The sequence below is a fragment of the Borostomias antarcticus genome, assembly GCF_949987555.1.
Source record: "Borostomias antarcticus genome assembly, chromosome: 14".
In the NCBI taxonomy this organism is placed as follows: domain Eukaryota; kingdom Metazoa; phylum Chordata; class Actinopteri; order Stomiiformes; family Stomiidae; genus Borostomias; species Borostomias antarcticus.
Window position 1 is genome coordinate 8,041,446 of NC_140247.1, and position 20,181 is coordinate 8,061,626.

General features: G+C 51.9%; 1 protein-coding gene across 1 annotated transcript in view; it reads right to left on the reverse strand.

Moving 5' to 3' along the window:
* Positions 1-3,031: 3,031 nt before the first annotated feature.
* The window catches only part of ints1 (integrator complex subunit 1), a 25,816-nt gene continuing 8,666 nt past the window's right edge, over positions 3,032-20,181 (reverse strand). The window contains exons 20-47 of the mRNA XM_084448323.1: positions 18,874-19,053; positions 18,621-18,770; positions 17,883-18,062; positions 17,686-17,790; positions 17,385-17,552; positions 16,845-16,956; positions 15,968-16,126; positions 14,951-15,097; positions 14,468-14,566; positions 14,139-14,263; positions 13,650-13,904; positions 13,325-13,484; positions 12,996-13,127; positions 11,433-11,598; positions 11,195-11,321; positions 10,279-10,394; positions 10,092-10,179; positions 9,478-9,725; positions 7,908-8,037; positions 7,369-7,502; positions 7,039-7,231; positions 6,652-6,776; positions 6,444-6,553; positions 6,132-6,245; positions 5,044-5,114; positions 4,728-4,819; positions 4,482-4,591; positions 3,032-4,046 (exon numbers count right to left, since the gene is read on the reverse strand). Of these exons, the coding sequence (XP_084304449.1) occupies positions 3,931-4,046; positions 4,482-4,591; positions 4,728-4,819; positions 5,044-5,114; positions 6,132-6,245; positions 6,444-6,553; positions 6,652-6,776; positions 7,039-7,231; positions 7,369-7,502; positions 7,908-8,037; positions 9,478-9,725; positions 10,092-10,179; positions 10,279-10,394; positions 11,195-11,321; positions 11,433-11,598; positions 12,996-13,127; positions 13,325-13,484; positions 13,650-13,904; positions 14,139-14,263; positions 14,468-14,566; positions 14,951-15,097; positions 15,968-16,126; positions 16,845-16,956; positions 17,385-17,552; positions 17,686-17,790; positions 17,883-18,062; positions 18,621-18,770; positions 18,874-19,053 (3,912 nt within the window). The 3' untranslated portion in view covers positions 3,032-3,930. The remainder of the gene's footprint in view (positions 4,047-4,481; positions 4,592-4,727; positions 4,820-5,043; positions 5,115-6,131; positions 6,246-6,443; positions 6,554-6,651; positions 6,777-7,038; positions 7,232-7,368; positions 7,503-7,907; positions 8,038-9,477; positions 9,726-10,091; positions 10,180-10,278; positions 10,395-11,194; positions 11,322-11,432; positions 11,599-12,995; positions 13,128-13,324; positions 13,485-13,649; positions 13,905-14,138; positions 14,264-14,467; positions 14,567-14,950; positions 15,098-15,967; positions 16,127-16,844; positions 16,957-17,384; positions 17,553-17,685; positions 17,791-17,882; positions 18,063-18,620; positions 18,771-18,873; positions 19,054-20,181) is intronic.

Sequence of the window (20,181 nt, forward strand, 5' to 3'; positions counted from 1 at the left end):
CATTCCACAACGCTCCTCTCACCTGTGGGCTGTCATCTGCACCTGTCTAAACACACGATTAAACCCATCCACAGGTAATGAACAGATCAATATGTAAACATTTGAAATACCTGTGCAAATCTGTGTGTGAGACACGGGGACATACATTTCCTGGCATCCCCTGTGACTTCTTAGGCTTTGGTATTCCCAAGGAAAAGGATAATAGATTAGGAGTGTCTGGTTTGAGGGGTGGCTAAACAAACACTGTGTGTGTGGTGGGGCTGACTGAATGGGCTCCTCCGTTTATCCCTGGCACACCGGGAGACGCAGAGACTTCTGGGATGTCTGAAAGTAGACCCCCCCCACACACACACACACACACGCTGTGGATGGTCTCTGGTTCCGCTAATGCCCACTGATCCACCTCATCAGGGATGAAATTTGTGAAAAAGCAGTGGGGGTGGTTCAGCCATCAGTGAAGGACTTGTGAGCAAATGAGCTGCTAGTGGGTAATTGAAGGAGGCATTAGGACAACAATAGCAGCGGCTAACAGCCACCTCTCAGGTGCCTCCATCTCCCCGGATCACGTGGCAGCGTCTGAAATCCACAGCAGCTTAAATAACAATCAAAGTATCATTAGAACGCCTTAAACAGAGCGGACGGAACTCCCAGGGTTTAAAACCCACCTGCGCAGAGTGCCTTTTTCCATTAGTGGCTTTAGTTTGAAACGTACTTGTTTGAGTTCCTTATCCGTCTAATTCAGAAGTAAAAGTGGACAAGAGAGGCAGCAAATTGCAAACTTGCAGAATTTTCAGATCAAGATTTTGATTGGTAAATTAAAGTTATAGAGAATACACTACAGTACAGTACAAGAATGGATATATTTTGCAACTGTCTCCAGCTGGTTCCTTTTTCTTGAATTAATTTTCATACAGCATCAGTTATCATGTTCCATGTTGGATGTGTTGGAACAAGTCTTCACATGACGGAGACTGTGAACAATGTGCAATATCACTGATATCCTCTATCTATTTACCTACCTATCTATTAAACCGGCACTTAGGGTCATAAAACAGGGTTCCGCCAAACGACGTGAAGATGGATGATAATCGTTGGTTTTCTGTCATGGGAAACTGTATCTGTCTGGTGTAATTTGCAGTCTGGAATAGCAATGAGCACTGATAAGATCAATATTTAATTAAAGCATAAGTGAAGCTTAAGGGTTGTCACTTCTACTGTTAATGACATGTCACAGTATCATGGTTATCAGATAGGGTCAGTCAGAGCTGCAATTACTATTTTTTTCTATACATTGTTTTTTTTGTTTTAAAAATATATATAATTCATTACAATAGTTAATATCAGTTCTCTGTCTGAAACCACATAAAGAATCTCTGATCACTGGCTGCTTGCAGTTTTATTGCATTTGAATCCAATAGTACAAGTTGATGAAATTAATTATCTTGGGTTGTATGTTTGGGACAAAGAGCGGTGTGTTTGGCAGCTGAGGAAGCCCCTATGCTTGGCGTCTCACTCTCTCTGGTAACAGGATCCGCGGTGAGAAGGCTGATTGGTTTAGTCCTGGATCACTGGCCAGAGGACCAACCCCTGAGCCCAGCCTGCTTTTCATGTCAAACCTTCAAGGGAAAGCACCACAATCCAGGAGCAATCACACTCCACACTTCAAAGCCCCAGGGAGCAGAGAGGCGAGAGCCAGTCCAGCTCATGCGTGGAGGAAGAGGAGATGATCTAAGAGAGCCTGCCATCCAGAGGAAGACGCTCAGCAGACAGGTGTGCGCGGGCAGGTAGGGGCACATCAGGGCCCCTCCCAGGGGTGAGTGAGACCAGCCCCCACCCTCCACTTACACTGACCGTTTACTCAAGTACTAGCACCTCTTAGATTTCGGATCACTGTTGATTCTCTAGATTCTCAGGTTTTTATAAACATGCAGCAGGACTGTGAGCGAACTAAAGCCATGTTGTGAAGAGGACTGACATGAGACCCCATCAAGTGAGCTCCCTGGCGTATTGAGATGGGCCTCAGCGCAGCCCCCTGCACCTGGGTTTGAGGGCACCACAAGGCTGGTGTGATGAATAAAGACGGAGGTTGTTATTGTGTCAGGGGTCCGTCAGGCTTACCCAATGACAGCTGCTCCTTCCTCTTCCTCGCTACCTGTCACTCATCTCTGTTCCGCATCACTGCCAGCCAGCCAATGGGATGCTGGCGCCTCCCCAAGAACCCTGGCAGCCATTAGAGGCATCTGTTGCAAGCTGATGGATAACCACAAACACAACCTTCAACTCTGCAGTGAGTTATCTGAAACCTTACAGGTGCCATTAACACAGCGTCCCTGAACAGGAGGGAGGCCAGCAGGGTCAAGTAGGGCTAGAAGACTGAATGGAAAAAACATCTAATTGTATGGTAATGCGCAAAGAAAATCCAAAGGAATTTCCACCCCTAGCTTCAAGTCAGTTGTGACATCTTAAAAGGAGAGCGGGCGCAGATCACTGGAGACCTCGCTGAGGTCACGCCCGGCGTGCGCAGCGTGTTGAGGGCCCGTCACTCTCAACGGACAGCAGCTTCCCTGACCCACCAGCGCAGACATGTCTCACCCTCCCCAAACACTCACCCCCCAGAACACCACACCTTCCTCTCCATGTCCGCGCCTGTAACTCAACACCAGCCGTCGGCTCAGAGCCGGGAAAACAACCTGCCCACATGCAGCCTTCAAAGGGCCCTCCGGTCTCTCTCTGCTCTGTGTGATTGAACAATTACTGCCTCGGCTAATTTACCATCAGTGGGCGAGGGCCGTTCCCTGGGTTACGGTTCCCTGGGTTACCGGCATGCAGCGTGCTGTTTTTCCCTTTGACTCCATCAAGTGTTCTCAGATGAAGTCCGTGGCGCTGGACTAAACACTCACACTTTCATGGCAAATTGGTTTCCGTCACAGCATTCGCTGCGTGCCTTTAATTTGTCTGCTACAGTCCAGTGCAAAGAAAGCCCAGCTCTGACAGACATTTCAGCTTTATTACAATTCAAGTATGACTGGAATGAAATGAAGGGGCACCGATAGAGGTGAAATATTGATACGAAAGCCAATAATTAGATTTTATTTCCAAGCTTATGCTATACAATATCAGCTGTAACTAACTTCCAAAAAAGTAAACATGTAATAGCTGCTAATTGTTCTTCTCAAAAATTCTAAAGTACCCTACTGTGGTTGATAACAAATGTTAATTTATTCAGAAAACGAACGGAAAGCAATAAGTGCAGAGCCTGAAACATGAGTGACATGATTTTACTTTGTTCAAAAATCATCCGTAAATGTGTATGAGATCATCTGAACAGTTTTCCTCCATCTAGAAATCCTGATAGAAAGATAGAATAGGAATAAGCACAGGGCAGTGAAATACGACTTGAGTTTAACTCCAACTAACTCTAACTAACTCTAACTCTGACTAACTCTGACTCTGACTAACTCTGACTAACTCTGACTCTGACTAACTCTGACTAACTCTGACTAACTCTGACTAACTCTGACTAACTCTAACTAACTCTAACTCTGACTAACTCTGACTAACTCTAACTAACTCTAACTCTGACTAACTCGAACTAACTCTAACTCTGACTAACTCTGACTAACTCTGACTAACTCTAACTAACTCTAACTCTGACTAACTAACTCTGACTAACTCTAACTCTGACTAACTCTGAATAACTCTGACTAACTCTAACTCTGACTAACTCTGACTAACTCTGACTAACTCTGACTAACTCTGAATAACTCTGAATAACTCTGAATAACTCTTACTCTGACTAACTCTGACTAACTCTGACTAACTCTAACTCTGACTAACTCTAACTCTGACTCTACACTAACTCTACACAGAGGTTTCCTGACTGTTCACTCAGAGGAGGAACGGTCATCTTGTATCTTGTTTGCCAGGTTGTTAAGTTGTGGCGTCCATGTGTAGGACTTTCATGGACTCCGAGATCATGGAGCTGGTGTCGATCTGTCCATAGATCCCCACCAGGAAGGCCTTGTGGAGCAGGATGTCTGCATGCTCTGGAAAACAGTACGGCCACAAACACATATTATACTGTATGTAAGTTTGCTATGACCACTGACGATGATGTAACTTTGCTACGGTCATTTTATTGATATAAAACATGTCTAGGGATCTAATCAGAGGTAAACTCAGGGACCAGGCGTGGCTGACTGAGGACGGACAGGCAGACAGGCAGACAGAGACAGACAGAGACAGACAGAGACAGACAGAGACAGACAGACAGAGACAGACAGACAGACAGACAGGCAGACAGACAGACAGGCAGACAGAGACAGACAGGCAGACAGACAGGCAGGCAGACAGACAGACAGGCAGACAGAGACAGACAGACAGACAGAGACAGACAGAGACAGACAGACAGACAGACAGACAGACAGACAGACAGACAGACAGACAGACAGACAGACTGACAGACTGACAGACTGACTCACCCTGACACAGCAGCACGTATTCTGGAAGGTTCCTCAGGGCCGTCTGCACCACGTCGAAGCTCCCGCTGCCCAGACAGAACATGAATGTGGGCAGGAAGTCCGCTGCCAGGCTGGAAGCAGAGATGTTAGACGTGAAGGTCCAGTACTGTCCAGACTGGGCTTAGTGAACATATATTTGATCATCACACAGCAGTAATATCTGACTGTCCATGCGGGTGAAGTGGTGGACCAGACCGGAGCTCTTACCAGGGGTTGTTCTGGATGCAGCGCAGCGCCAGACTGAAGGCCATGTTACGACTCAGCTCCTCCGATGAGCTCATCAGTCTCTGGAGGTCGTTCTGAGGACGGGAACACAAGCAGCGTGAACACCAGCCAGCCAGCCAGTCCACAGACCAGCCAGTCCACAGACCAGTCAGTTCACAGACCAGTCAGTTCACAGACCAGCCAGTCCACAGACCAGCCAGTCAGTCCACAGACCAGCCAGTCAGTCCACAGATCAGCCAGTCCACAGACCAGCCAGTTCACAGACGTGCATGAAACTGGATTTATTCTCACTACGTACGCTGAAGTACTGGATGATCTCCGGACTCCTCTTGGACTTCTCATCCACCTCGGTGAGCACCTCCAACACGTCTGCAACACAACCAGCGTGGAGGAGGTGAGGGACAGAACTCCTCCAGAACCCCCCGTGTTCAGCCCCCCCCGTGTGTTCAGCCCAAGCCCCCAGGATTCGAAATCTAAAGTGAAGGCCTATTGAACCGCGCCATCTTGGCTAGATTTGTAGTCATTTGGCTATTTCCGGTGACTTTTGTACTTGCGCATTTGAGCTTTTCTGTCCGACGCGCGTCCACGCACGTTCCCGGCTCTCTCGGCTCTCCCCGCTTTGATTTAGCAATGAAAACCGGCTTGCATATTAACCTGTTTTTGTAAAATATATCCATTGGAGAAATTATTTTTTCATCCAGGCATCTTAGTTTTAACAGGTTAATTATAACTGAAGATGTTTTGTTTGCTAGTAGATGGTATTCATTCCGTTCGCGATAACGTTATTGCAGCCAGGCTAAATTCCTCCAGGGAGCCAGTGACCGGCGAGTTGAAGAGCTTCCCTCCTCGCCAGCAGGAGCTTTGGCCGCGGCTACCGCATCTCGGATAACCCGCTGAGTTCCTGGCTGCTATTTCACATTCGCCCTTGATCAATCCCATACCGATCCATGGTAATAATGAATCAATCGTTCAGATCGGCAGTGCTGCATGCATGTTACAACATCAATTTTAGTTTTATTAACATAACCATAGACTACATTTATCTCTCTAACGTTAGGCTATCCATCTTACACCAGTCAGCCATTCGATAGCTAGAAGCGGTCAACGCCAACGTTGACCGTGGACGTGGACGCGCGTCGGACAGAAAAGCTCAACTGCGCAAGTACAAAAGTCACCGGAAGGCCAGAAAAGCACAACTGCGCAAGTACAAAAGTCACCGGAAATAGTCAAATGACTACAAATTTGCCAAGATGGCGCGGTTCAATAGGGCTTCATTGTTGATAGCGGTCAGTGAATGGAGTGGCTGTATCCAGTTCTATTAATACATCCATGGTTCAGCCCCCCCGTGTTCAGCCCCCCCCCCCCCGTGTTCAGCACACCCCCTACCTTCCACGGCCTCTCCTCTGGAGATCCTCCTCAGGCACATGGTCATGTCGGCGGCGGTCAGCGGTGGCGCCGCGGAGATGCTGACCATCGGCAGGGACCCGGCAGAGCCGTCGTCTGATTGGAGGAGAAGAAGAGTCACAAACCCAGAGCCATGGACACACTGCAGCTCAACCTCGAAAACCATGATAAACATGTCTGCTCAGTGACAAAGGCCTGTGTGTGATGACTCAGAGCTGCCCCCTGGTGGAGGACTAGCTGAGGTTCTGTGTGTCGTTGAGGCTGGACAGTGAGTGAGTCTGGACCGGGCCTCACCCTCCCCGTCCTCGTCGGTGAACTCAGAGCAGCCGGTCTTCACAGGCAGGGTGAGTCCGGCCAGCAGGGACTTGAGCTGCACCAGGTCTGGATTTTCTGAGGAGAGACCCCTGGAGGGAGAGACAGGAACAACAGAGAGTCTCTCTTCTGCAGGAACACGGTGACGTTCACATGGTGAAACACGCAGGAAGTGGGCTAGCGGACTCACTGCAGGATGTCCGAGTGCTTCTGGAGGTACGGGATGGCCACAGCCCCGTCGTGGGTGATGTACTTCTGGATGAACTGCACAAACTTGTTTATGAAGACCAGCGGCGAGCGAGTTCTCTGGAAGTTCTGCAAGGTGCATATAGGATTAAGGTCATCGTTTCACAAGTCCAAAAGATGGTGAGTGGTACACAGTAAAATAACAATCAATAAGAACACACTGGACCAGCAGGGACATGGAGTCTAACAACTTGATAGGAGGGAAGCAATTATCTTCTGCCATAAGAAACATACTTCATAATATACAATACATAAAAGACAAGGCAGTCAAATATCTGATAAAGACTATTCTAAACCCTGTGGGCTGATCAGTTGGTCTGTTGTCCCTCACCTGGAGGACCTTCATGAAGGACAGCAGGCAGTCCTGCAGCGCCCTCTGGTGGTCGCTCTTGAACACCAGGGGCTGCAGCAGCTCCAGGATTGCCAGAGCGTTGATGAAGAAGATCAGGTGGTTCTGCTGCCGGAACTCGTGGAAGTTGAGGTGGATGCGTCCGTGCAGCAGCCCTGCGATCATGGGCAGGTGCCTGGAGAGGTCAGGACAGGAGGGAACATTCAGAGAGCCCATCTCTGACCCTGTGACCCGAGCTCAGCAACAACAACACAGCAAGATACAGCAGAGGGGCAGTGAAGCCTGCGTACGAGTCCTGATCCGTGGACTGACCTGAGCAGCAGGACCGGGTGGGACACAGCCAGCTTCCTGCAGGCCAGGTTGGCGTCAGACATGCGGCTCTCTGCAGACTTGGAGTCTCCGGTGTCGGCCAGTAACGTGACCAGGCGATGGACCAGGACGTCCAGCTGGAAGGACAGCAGACACACTCATCATTACCTACAGCAGTGAGGGACTGAGGCAGCAGGGTGGGGCAGGTGAGTGACTGAGAGGCAGCAGGGTGGGGCAGGTGAGTGACTGAGAGGCAGCAGGGTGGGGCAGGTGAGTGCCTGAGAGGCAGCAGGGTGGGGCAGGTGAGTGACTGAGAGGCAGCAGGGTGGGGCAGGTGAGTGCCTGAGAGGCAGCAGGGTGGGGCAGGTGAGTGACTGAGAGGCAGCAGGGTGGGGCAGGTGAGTGCCTGAGAGGCAGCAGGGTGGGGCAGGTGAGTGACTGAGTGACAGCAGGGTGGGGCAGGTGAGTGCCTGAGAGGCAGCAGGGCGGGGCAGGTGAGTGCCTGAGAGGCAGCAGGGCGGGGCAGGTGGAGGCGTGGCTACCTTGCAGGTGCTCCCGTCCTCGGCCCCCTGGCTGGTCAGGACGGCCTCAGGCAGGCTCACGCGCTGGATGACCTCGGGGAACTGCAGGTAGATCTGGAGCAGCAGGTTCTGACACCGCTTACTCATCACGCTGAAACACAACGAGGAAACACTGAACACAGGTCCTGAAACACACTGAACACAGGTCCTGAAACACACTGAACACAGGTCCTGAAACACACTGAACACTAGTCCTGAAACACACTGAACACAGGTCCTGAAACACACTGAACACTGGTCCTGAAACACACTGAACACTAGTCCTGAAACACTAGTCCTGAAACACACTGAACACTAGTCCTGAAACACTAGTCCTGAAACACACTGAACACTAGTCCTGAAACACACTGAACACTAGTCCTGAAACACTAGTCCTGAAACACACTGAACACTAGTCCTGAAACACACTGAACACTAGTCCTGAAACACACTGAACACTAGTCCTGAAACACACTGAACACAGGTCTTGAAACACACTGAACACAGGTCTGCCAGTCTGCTGTGGAGGGCGAGCGCTGTGGCTAGAAAGCTCTCTGCAAACCCACGTAGGTTCAGTTCCCCAGCACGGGCAGAACGGGATGTCTGGTAGACATGAACAGCCTTGACCAGGAGTCAGGACTTCACACTGCCTGCTCAATAGTTGTTGTGTAATTGGAGTAAACACCAGCTTATTTGGCGAGGAGCTTAAAGAGCCGGCTGTGAGGAGAACACACACAACATCCCCTCTACAGACCAAACACTTCACGAGACTGTTAACAAACCATGTTTTAACTCCTCACTATTTTACCAGACAGCTTAGCTGTACTTAAAAATATTTTAATTCGGAAGCTAATTTTGCTTGACCTTGGCCAAAGTTTCCTCATTAAAGTGGTTTAATAACCAGAGACATATTCATGAAAGAAGGTTTTTGCCTCCACAAAGAGTTGCACCCTGATCTCTGACAACTAAGTCGGAGGCACTCACAACACAGGCCAGTCCAGAGCTTCAGCCCTAATCCTCTCGGCTTCATTATAAAACACTGAGCTGTTAAAGAGATCACAGCACACACCACTTCTGCTGGTTTTAATTTCACACCAATAGAGCTAATTATGAGTTCTCCCTGGTCCCTGGCATTGTGCCTGACAGAGACGCTCCGTCTGAGAACTCATCTGCCCCACAAGGGGGATCTGGAGTCATGTGACCCGGGTTTATCAGCCAGAGACCGAGTTCAATACTTGGGCTAATTAGAAAAATAAAACGGTGTTTAACTCAGTGACCTATGGGCACTTGGGGGAATCTTATTAAACAAAAATATACATTTATGTATTTGTCTGTCTGTTGGTGTGGAAAGGAATGGAGGAGAGAGAGAGACAGACAGACAGACAGACAGACAGACAGACAGACAGACAGACAGACAGACAGACAGACAGAGAGAGAGAGAGAGAGAGAGAGATGGGACGAGGTTACAAGATGTTGTCCAGCAAACTGACAACCAGCGACCCAGCCTGTTGACCCAGCCTGACACCCCCCCCCCACCCCCCCGCCGCCTCACCTGTCTCCCCATTTCTTGGCGCAGTTGATGAGGTACTCTGAGACCCTGCCGACCTTCTCCAGGTCTCCCAGGCAGCAGGAGTGGAGCAGCGGCAGGCGGGCCTGGATGAGGGAGCAGGAGGCCGGGTCCAGGGCGCTCCGGCCGCGGGGCGAGTCCTGACCGCTCAGCTCCGACTCGGACAGGATCAGGTCCACCAGGCTGATGAGCTCCTCGGGACTCAGACGCAGGACGAACTTCTCCGTCCGTTTCTACGGAGACGGAGAGAGAGGGAGACAGCGGTGAAGCTGGGTTCAGGCTAGAGGCCGTAACTAGAGGCCATGACTAGAGGCCGTGAGAGAGGCTAGAGGCCTTGAGAGCAGCGTGGTGAGAGGCTAGAGGCCATGAGAGTGGTGTGGTGAGAGGCTAGAGGCCGTGAGAGTGGTGTGGTGAGAGGCTAGAGGCCATGAGAGTGGTGTGGTGAGAGGCTAGAGGCCATGAGAGCAGTGTGGTGAGAGGCTAGAGGCCGTGAGAGCGGCGTGGTGAGAGGCTAGAGGCCGTGAGAGTGGTGTGGTGAGCGGCTAGAGGCCGTGAGAGCAGCGTGGTGAGCGGCGCGGAGGGTGGCGTGCTGCGCCCACCTGAGGAGTCTTCTGGTCGCGGCCCTGCCAGATGCGAGGGATGTGGCTGCAGGCCCACAGGAAGTCCAGGGCAGAGGAGGGATCCAGCCTGAAGCACCAGACACAGCGGGATTATAACAGTCCCAGGATGGGAAAGATACACAGCGCTAGCTAGTTATCAGAGGACTGAGGGGAGGAGGAGTCACACCTCTGGGTGCGGTGCTTGCTGAGAAGAGCGCTGATGCACTGATGGACCGTGGTCCAGTTGGACTGGTGGGTGAGCAGGGCCAGCAGGTACGGCCTGTAGGAGGGGCTTCTACGAGCCTGGAACAGAAACCACACAGTGGCGCTGAGATGCAAAACTAAATGAAGAAAGCTTTTACTAAAGTATAATTTCCCCTCAGGATCATAAAGTACTACCTACCCACCCACCCACCCACCCACCTACCTACCTACCCCCCTACCTACCCACCTACCCACCCACCCACCCACCTACCTACCTACCCACCCACCTACCCACCCACCCACCCACCCACCCACCTACCTACCTACCCACCTACCCACCCACCTACCTACCTACCTACCCCCCTACCTACCTACCCACCCACCCACCCACCTACCTACCTACCCACCCACCCACCCACCCACCTACCTACCTACCTACCTACCTACCTACCCCCCTACCTACCTACCCCCCTACCTACCTACCCACCCACCCACCCACCTACCTACCTACCCACCCACCCACCCACCCACCTACCTACCTACCCCCCTACCTACCCACCTACCCACCCACCTACCTACCTACCCACCCACCTACCTACCTACCCACCCACCTACCCACCCACCCACCTACCTACCCACCTACCCACCTACCCACCTACCCACCTACCCACCTACCCACCCACCCACCTACCTACCCACCTACCCACCTACCCACCTACCTACCTACCTACCTACCTACCTACCTACCTACCTACCCCCCTACCTACCTACCTACCCACCTACCTACCCACCTACCTACCTACCTACCTACCCCCCTACCTACCCACCTGCCTACCGACCTACAAGAGGCAAACATCTAAACCAAAACATGCACCATAAACAAAAACAGCAGAGATTACCTTGTTGAGAGAAAAGAGCAGCTTCTGCTGAAGGTCTGGACATACTGAGGTCACCTCGGGGTCAAGATGTTCCAGCCAATCAACAAGCAGCCCTGAGCTGTACCCCGTCTTTGTGGCCTCCGGCCTGCTGAGATGAAGCAGCGTGAATGAATCAGACTTCAGGAGGGGAAAAATAATTCCTTGTCTAATTATGCTGCTGCACGTGTTTCCCGTGGGTGCTGCCAGTCGGGTCGCTTACTTCTTTGAATCAAGCTCAGTCTTGGCAGCGCGCTCCTCGCTCCCCTGAAGGAGCAGAGAGATCACCATGGCAACAGGGCCTGCGGGTCCGGCCTGTGTGACGGTCATCAGCAGCGAGAGGAGCTCCTCCAGGTAGGGAGACTCCGCCTCCAGCAGGCCCTGCAGCACTGAGCAAACAAGACCCTGGTTATCCACCACGGCAGGGGAGTTAGAAAACAAGACCCTGGTTATCCACCGCGGCAGGGGAGTTAGAAAACAAGACCCTGGTTATCCACCACGGCAGGGGAGTTAGAAAACAAGACCCTGGTTATCCACCACGGCAGGGGAGTTAGAAAACAAGACCCTGGTTATCCACCACGGCAGGGGAGTTAGAAAACAAGACCCTGGTTATCCACCACGGCAGGGGAGTTAGAAAACAAGACCCTGGTTATCCACCACGGCAGGGGAGTTAGAAAACAAGACCCTGGTTATCCACCACGGCAGGGGAGTTAGAAAACAAGACCCTGGTTATCCACCACGGCAGGGGAGTTAGAAAACAAGACCCTGGTTATTCACCACGGCAGGGGAGTTAGAAAACAAGACCCTGGTTATTCACCACGGCAGGGGAGTTAGAAAACAAGACCCTGGTTATCCACCACGGCAGGGGAGTTAGAAAACAAGACCCTGGTTATCCACCACGGCAGGGGAGTTAGAAAACAAGACCCTGGTTATCCACCACGGCAGGGGAGTTAGAAAACAAGACCCTGGTTATTCACCGCGGCAGGGGAATATTCTAGAGTTATAAAACAAACAGGAGGATGGGTTCAGGGAAAATCTGGCGAATTCAAGGAAAAACGAATCATTCCAAGCTGATCCTACACACACCAAAAACATGGGCCTACAATTATTGCAGCCTTGCATAACATTGGTCACCACTTTTGCCACAACCAGTTGAATGTTGAAACATCTTTCAACTACAGTAGTTTGAGGACAACTTGAACATCTTTCAACTACAGTAGTTTGAGGACAACTTGTTGCACACATGTTGATCATAAACAAGCTCAAAGTGGCTAGCTCCCTCTGGGGCTGGTTTGGTCTGGTTTCAGATTGGCATTCCCCAAAAGAGAGATGGAGAAATCACTCACACAGAGGTAGAGGACAGAAACAGGTCTGGTGCTATTGCACAACACCAGCCACCACATCCAAGAGGCCAACAACACGTGGATGACTGCTGTCTGTTTCATGGAATGTTCATATTCAAAACAATAACACCACTTTGGTCTTTCTCAACATCCGGTTTGCCGTGACGATAAACACGTTAGCGGCGGTAGCTAGCTAGCTAACTTTAAAAATGACAAGCATCCAATTCTTGAGCCTTCCAAAGGCAGGGCAGTCGAGATATGTAAATAATAATCCCTTCACTGAACAACAAGGTCCCAAAGTTAATTTGCTAATCACTAACGTTTGACTATTATCGCAGATTGACATCCCGGAAGTTTCCTAGGACCAAGTCGTTGCCCTAGTGACCGTGAATCCCATTGAAAGGGTTTCTACATGCAGTAACTCCCGTGACATGCTAGTGTACCTTTGCCTATGAGTTCAGGCTCAGCGTTACACCTCTCCCCTGCCTTCAGGGACGCCATGATGGCCCTGACCGCCACCTCAGAGTCCCGCCGGAACGCCAGCTCCTTGTCCAGGAGCAGGAAACCTGTACGGACTGCAGAGCAGAGACACACGCGGATGTCACAACATGATGGCTGAGGTACAGTGGAGTAGTACTGCGTCTGACGGGGGGTTAGGGTTAGAGAGGGGGATAGGATTAGGGTTAGAGAGGGGGGGTAGGATTAGGGTTAGAGAGGGGGGTAGGATTAGGGTTAGAGAGGGGGGTAGGATTAGGGTTAGAGAGGAGCCCACCGTCACTGAGACGGTGCTTGTTGGAGTATTGTCCAGCGAAGGACTTGAGCAGTGTCTGCAGAGGCCCCGCCTCCAGGGCGGAGCTCTCCAGCCAGGTCAGCATCTCGATGACGGCCTTGAAGAAGAGCGAGGAGAAGGTGACGTCCTGGGTGACCAGCCGCTGGGACGAGGAGAGAAAGAGGAAGAGAGAGAGACATGGAGGATGAATAGAAAGAGAGAGAGAGAGACAGAGACATGGAGGATGAATAAATCGCAGTCCAAACCTCTGCATTGAGTCCACGTTATTGTAATGAAGCGGTGAGCTGTAGGACTGGCCATACCCTACCTGGTAGAGGTGCAGCTGGCGGAGGAGTGGGCAGGAGAGGGCGTGGCCGCGGTGCATGGCCATCACCAGGGGCCCGGCGTGGGCGGAGCTGAGCAGCGCCGCTAGGGCCTGGAGGAGACGGACGGCCATGCCGTCCGGCTGCGGCTCCCCCTGCCTGGCGCGCATCAGCTCCTGGGCCAGCGCCCGCTGCAGCGCCAGGGACAGCTGGCGGGGGGGAGGGCCGGGCCAGCGGGGGTCCACCTTCAGGGGGAACATCTGGGAAGAAGGAGAACACACAAGGAACAGGAGGCTCACTCACTGACTGCAACATGTCCTCCATGCCCAGCAGCCAGAGAGCAGCATCAACCGTTAAAACACATCCAAAAGGCCTTGAGCGCTGAATCTCAACAAACTACAGAGAAGATGACGGGAGTGACAGAGAGAAAGAACACTTCTTGCTTCTGTAAACTTTTCAAACTGACTTTTCAAACTGCACACAGGTGTTCCTACCTGAGCAAGCATGCCAGTGAGGTCATCGTCAGGCCCAATTGTAGGGATCTGATTGGTTGCTCTCATCTTGACAGAACTATGAGGGGTCTCCACGGTAACCTTGGCCCGGCTCACCTCAGCACTGTCTGAGGGGGAAACACAGACTCCCCCGTCAGTTGGCATGTTCCAAAATAACTTCCATGTAGACAATTAGGAGGGTATTAGTACACAATGACATGAATGTGTCCCATCACATTAGAGACATGAATGTGTCCCATCACATTAGAGACATGAATGTGTCCCATCACATTAGAGAGACATCAGTTGGAATAGAAGACAGCGAAACTAACCTCTGCGCGGAGGGATTGAGGAGCTGAGCAGAGTGTGGAAAGTGCGCCCCCCGGTGGCTCCTCGCTCATGCTGCACCTCCACCAGCTGGGCCATGTAGGCTGTGAGGAATCCACAGCATATCACAAACTCATAGATTCAGTTGAATATTAAGTCGGTCAGACAGCCGGTCAGACAGATGGTCAGACAGCCGGTCAGACAGCCGGTCAGACAGCCGGTCAGACAGCCGGTCAGACAGATGGTCAGCCGGTCAGACAGCCGGTCAGACAGCCGGTCAGACAGCTGGTCAGACAGATGGTCAGACAGATGGTCAGCCGGTCAGACAGCCGGTCAGACAGCCGGTCAGACAGCCGGTCAGACAGATGGTCAGCCGGTCAGACAGCCGGTCAGACAGCCGGTCAGACAGATGGTCAGACAGATGGTCAGACAGATGGTCAGCCGGTCAGACAGCCGGTCAGACAGCCGGTCAGACAGCGCAGACTCACTCTTGTCCATGATGTTTTGTTCCAGAGCTTGTGGGTCGTGGGAGGCCGCCTGGTCCAGGTACTGCAGCAGCTTGCTCATGCTGGACACCGGGATGCCAAACGACTGGACGAACAGCAGCAGCTGCTGGGGCTCCAGGTCTTGTAATGCTGCAAAACATTCACATTGTATTATTATTAATGTGCATAGTTCTAAACTCCCCAAATAACCTGATTGTGCGTGTTATATGGTATGATATGATATAAACATGTTATATGGTATGATATGATATAAACATGTTATATGGTATGATATGATATAAACATGTTATATGGTATGATATGATATAAACATGTTATATGGTATGATATGATATAAACATGTTATATGGTATGATATGATATAAACATGTTATATGGTATGATATGATATAAACATGTTATATGGTTGATATGATATAAACATGTTATATGGTATGATATGATATAAACATGTTATATGGTATGATATGATATAAACATGTTATATGGCATGATATGAGAAACATGTTATATGGTATGATATGATATGAACATGGTATATGGCATGATATGATATAAACATGTTATATGGTATGTTATGATATAAACATGTTATATGGTATGATATGATATAAACATGTTATATGGTATGATATGATATAAACATGTTATATGGTTGATATGATATAAATATGTTATATGGCATGATATGAGATAAACATGTTATATGGTATGATATGATATAAACATGTTATATGGTATGATATAAACATGTTATATGGTATGATATGATATAAACATGTTATATGGTATGATATGATATAAACATGTTATATGGTATGATATGATATAAACATGTTATATGATATGATATAAACATGTTATATGGTTGATATGATATAATCATGTTATATGGTTGATATGATATAAACATGTTATATGGTTGATATGATATAAACATGTTATATGGTTGATATGATATAAACATGTTATATGGTTGATATGATATAAACTCAGTACCTGCATCGACCAGCCGTGACACCTCTGAGCGGATCATCCTCAGCTTCAGCCAATCAGGAAGCAGGAGGGCCTCCTCTGAGGTGTCCACCAGGAAGGCCGTGGGGAGGGGCTTTTTGTCAGGGAACCAGATGTCCAGAAGGTTGAAGAAGTCATTCTCCCCTGAGAATGGAAAGAAAGCACAACAACGTAAACATCAATCCATGAAATGTGCATGAACAAGAAGCAGAGACTAAGTAGCGTTACTATCTGGCTGGTCCCTGATGCTACGGCAGCCAAGTCCTCAGACTTATTTCAGTCCGCCTGCTCAAAATTCAAAACTCCTTGATAAAGTGTAGCAGAGAAAAGTCAAAGGTGCTCACAGACGCAGGCTTGTCTCTTCCACCCCCTGGGGTTTGGAACGCCAGACGCTGCTAATGAACATGTTTCATCTTTAGCTAAAACACAAGTCACACTTTTACAAAATGGATCAGCCAAAATCGCTTGTCTTCTGCGTTTCTGCCATTGAGCTCAATATGTTTCTGCCATGGGTAAACTTATGACTTGTGTTTTAGCTACAAATTAAACATGTTTATTAGCAGCGGCTGGCTTTCAAAACCCAGGGGGCGGCAGACACAACCCTTGTGCATCTGTGGGTACCTTTGAAATTTGACATTTCAGGCAGATTGAAATGAGACTTTGCTGCCATAGCACAGGGGACTGCATCTGTCTACCAGCCAGACAGTAACCAGTCCTGGAAGGGGACAGGGACTAAGCAGCAGGACCAGTCCTGGAAGGGGACAGGGACTAAGCAGCAGGACATCAGGAGACTGTAGCAGCTCTGGTTTCTTAGAGACCGTCCTACTCTGATGGCCAGGCTCCGTAGCTCTGGTGTCCGTACCTTTAGCGGGCCCCAGGGTGAGCAGGATGACCATGGCGTGGACCACCAGGATGTGCATGGTGGCCGTCTCCCCTGTGGTCCAGCGCAGGAACACCTGGTCCTGAGATTCTGACTGAAGAAACCCGGAAAACATCCATGTCATGAATACTGTGTTGTTGTGGATGATGGCCTCATATATAAGCAGGTGAGCCCCTCTAGCCCTGTGTGAGGCCCCTCTAGCCCTGTGTGAGGCCCCTCTAGCCCTGTGTGAGGCCCCTCTAGCCCTGTATGAGGCCCCTCTAGCCCTGTGTGAGGCCCCTCTAGCCCTGTGTGAGGCCCCTCTAGCCCTGTGTGAGGCCCCTCTAGCCCTGTCTGAGGCCCCTCTAGCCCTGTCTGAGGCCCCTCTAGCCCTGTGTGAGGCCCCTCTAGCCCTGTCTGAGGCCCCTCTAGCCCTGTGTGAGGCCCCTCTAGCCCTGTGTGAGGCCCCTCTAGCCCTGCGTGAGGCCCCTCTAGCCCTGTGTGAGGCCCCTCTAGCCCTGTGTGAGGCCCCAGTCCTCTCACCCAGCTGTAGAGATCCTCTCCCTCCTTGGTCTTCCTCATCCTGCGGATGTAGGTGGAGAAGATGGTGAGCAGGGCGGAGAGCACGGCGTGGGACTCCGGTCTGCAGGACAGCTTGGAGAACAGGCTGTTCATGATGGTGGAGCGCTCCACGATCAGCCGCGCCACATCCTACAGCCCGGGGACACAGGGGACACAGAGACGCTCAGATTCACTGTCCAGCTGATACCGGTCAACCAGAGGGACGGAGGTGAGACAGGTCAACCAGAGGTAAGGAGGAGTACGGTGCAGCGGTTGTGGTTACCAGTGCCAGGTCATTGTGGGATGCCTGCTCCTCCACTGGGGCATGCTGGGATAGGTAGATGAGATAGGCGCTGATGGTCTGTGGGTCAGTCTCCATGTGTATGGCCTAGGGAAGGTCAAAAGTCAAACAACAGTCTTAATATCATCTCTTCTTCTCAAAGCTGACCGCCTGGCTAGGCTAGGCTAGGCGTGTCTGACCTGCTGCAGGGCGGTGGAGGTCATCCCACGGACGCTGTCGAACAGGGGCAGTCTGGGGAGGTCCTGGAGGAGCCACTGGTAACCTGGCAACAGCTCAGCATCTGCAGAGTCCTCCTCCATGGGCTGGTCCCTCTCCTCGCCATCCTTCAGCCCCCCCTCCGTCAGCACCAGAGACAGGCCCTGCAACCAGGCCCCCCCCCCGTCAGCACCAGAGACACGCCCTGCAACCAGGACCCCCCCCCCCCGTCAGCACCAGAGACACGCCCTGCAACCAGGACCCCCCCCCCCCGTCAGCACCAGAGACACGCCCTGCAACCAGGACCCCCCCCGTCAGCACCAGAGACACGCCCTGCAACCAGGACCCCCCCCCGTCAGCACCAGAGACACGCCCTGCAACCAGGACCCCCCCCCGTCAGCACCAGAGACACGCCCTGCAACCAGGCCCCCCCCCCCCCTCCGTCAGCAACAGAGACACGCCCTGCATCAAGATGACACGCCCCCCCCCCCTCCCCCGTCAGCACCAGAGACATGCCCTGCAACCAGGACCCCCCTCCGTCAGCACCAGAGACACGCCCTGCATCCAGATGACACGCCCCCCCCCCCTCCCCCTTCAGCACCAGAGACACGCCCTGCAACCAGGAGCCCCCCCCCCCCCCCCCCGTACCCCGTCAGCACCAGAGACTCTCAGTGTGTGTGCGCATGTGTGTTCAGTTGATTGGGCTGTGACCCCAACACTACCTTCATGGCCAACACTCTGGACGCCACCTGTGAGGAGCTGAGGCGGCGCAGGAAGTAGTCCAGCACCTCGCAGGTGGTCTGCTCGTCCGCCGTGGGCCCCAGCAGGAGGTCCTGCAGCCGGCCCAGCAGCTGCCTCTGCTTCTGCTGCCTCTGGTGGTGTGGGGGAGACATAACAGGTCGGCTTGTCTAGAGTAGATGAAATACTGAAATACATGAGTGGTGGTTTAAGTGAAGCCTGAACACAAATCCATACCAGTCTCTTCTTGGCTCTCTGCTCTTTGCTCTCTGCCTCGTCCTCGTCCTCAATTGGTACGTTGTCATCAGCGGCGTCGTGGAGCAGGAACTCACACAGGCACTGCACAGGCAGCACGTCCAAGGACCCCTCGCTGGACTGCACCAGGTCGGCCAGCCAGGGCATGGACTGAGAGGAGGCCTGGGGGAACAGAGAGAGAGAGAGAGAGAGAGAGAGAGTTACAGAGCGCTCCCAGAGAGAGAGAGAGAGAGAGTTACAGAGCACTCCCAGAGAGAGAGAGAGAGAGAGAGAGAGAGAGAGAGAGAGTTACAGAGCGCTCCCAGAGAGAGAGAGAGAGAGAGAGTTACAGAGCGCTCCCAGAGAGAGAGAGAGAGAGAGAGAGAGGGAGGGTTACAGAGCGCTCCCAGAGAGAGAGAGAGGGAGGGAGGGTTAGAGCGCTCCCAGAGAGAGAGAGAGAGAGAGAGAGAGAGAGAGGGAGGGTTACAGAGCGCTCCCAGAGAGAGAGAGAGAGGGTTACAGAGCGCTCCCAGAGAGAGAGAGAGAGAGAGAGGGAGGGTTACAGAGCGCTTCCAGAGAGAGAGAGAGAGAGAGAGAGGGAGGGTTACAGAGCGCTCCCAGAGAGAGAGAGAGAGAGAGAGAGGGAGGGTTACAGAGCGCTCCCAGAGAGAGAGAGAGAGAGAGAGGGAGGGTTACAGAGCGCTCCCAGAGAGAGAGAGAGAGAGAGAGAGAGAGAGGGAGGGTTACAGAGCGCTCCCAGAGAGAGAGAGAGAGAGAGAGAGAGGGAGGGTTACAGAGCGCTCCCAGAGAGAGAGAGAGGGAGGGTTACAGAGCGCTCCCAGAGAGAGAGAGAGGGAGGGTTACAGAGCGCTCCCAGAGAGAGAGAGAGAGAGAGAGAGAGAGAGAGAGAGAGAGGTAGGGTTACAGAGCGCTCCCAGAGAGAGAGAGAGGGAGAGGTAGGGTTACAGAGCGCTCCCAGAGAGAGAGAGAGAGAGAGAGAGAGAGAGAGAGAGAGAGAGAGGGAGGGTTACAGAGCGCTCCCAGAGAGAGAGAGAGAGAGAGAGGGAGGGTTACAGAGCGCTCCCAGAGAGAGAGAGAGAGAGAGAGGGAGGGTTACAGAGCGCTCCCAGAGAGAGAGAGAGAGAGAGGGAGGGTTACAGAGCGCTCCCAGAGAGAGAGAGAGAGAGAGAGAGAGAGAGAGAGAGGGAGGGAGGGTTACAGAGCGCTCCCAGAGAGAGAGAGGGGCGGTTAGAGCAGCAGACCGTTCTACGACTGTAGGAGACGGAGGGAGAGAGAGATCCACCTGTCTCT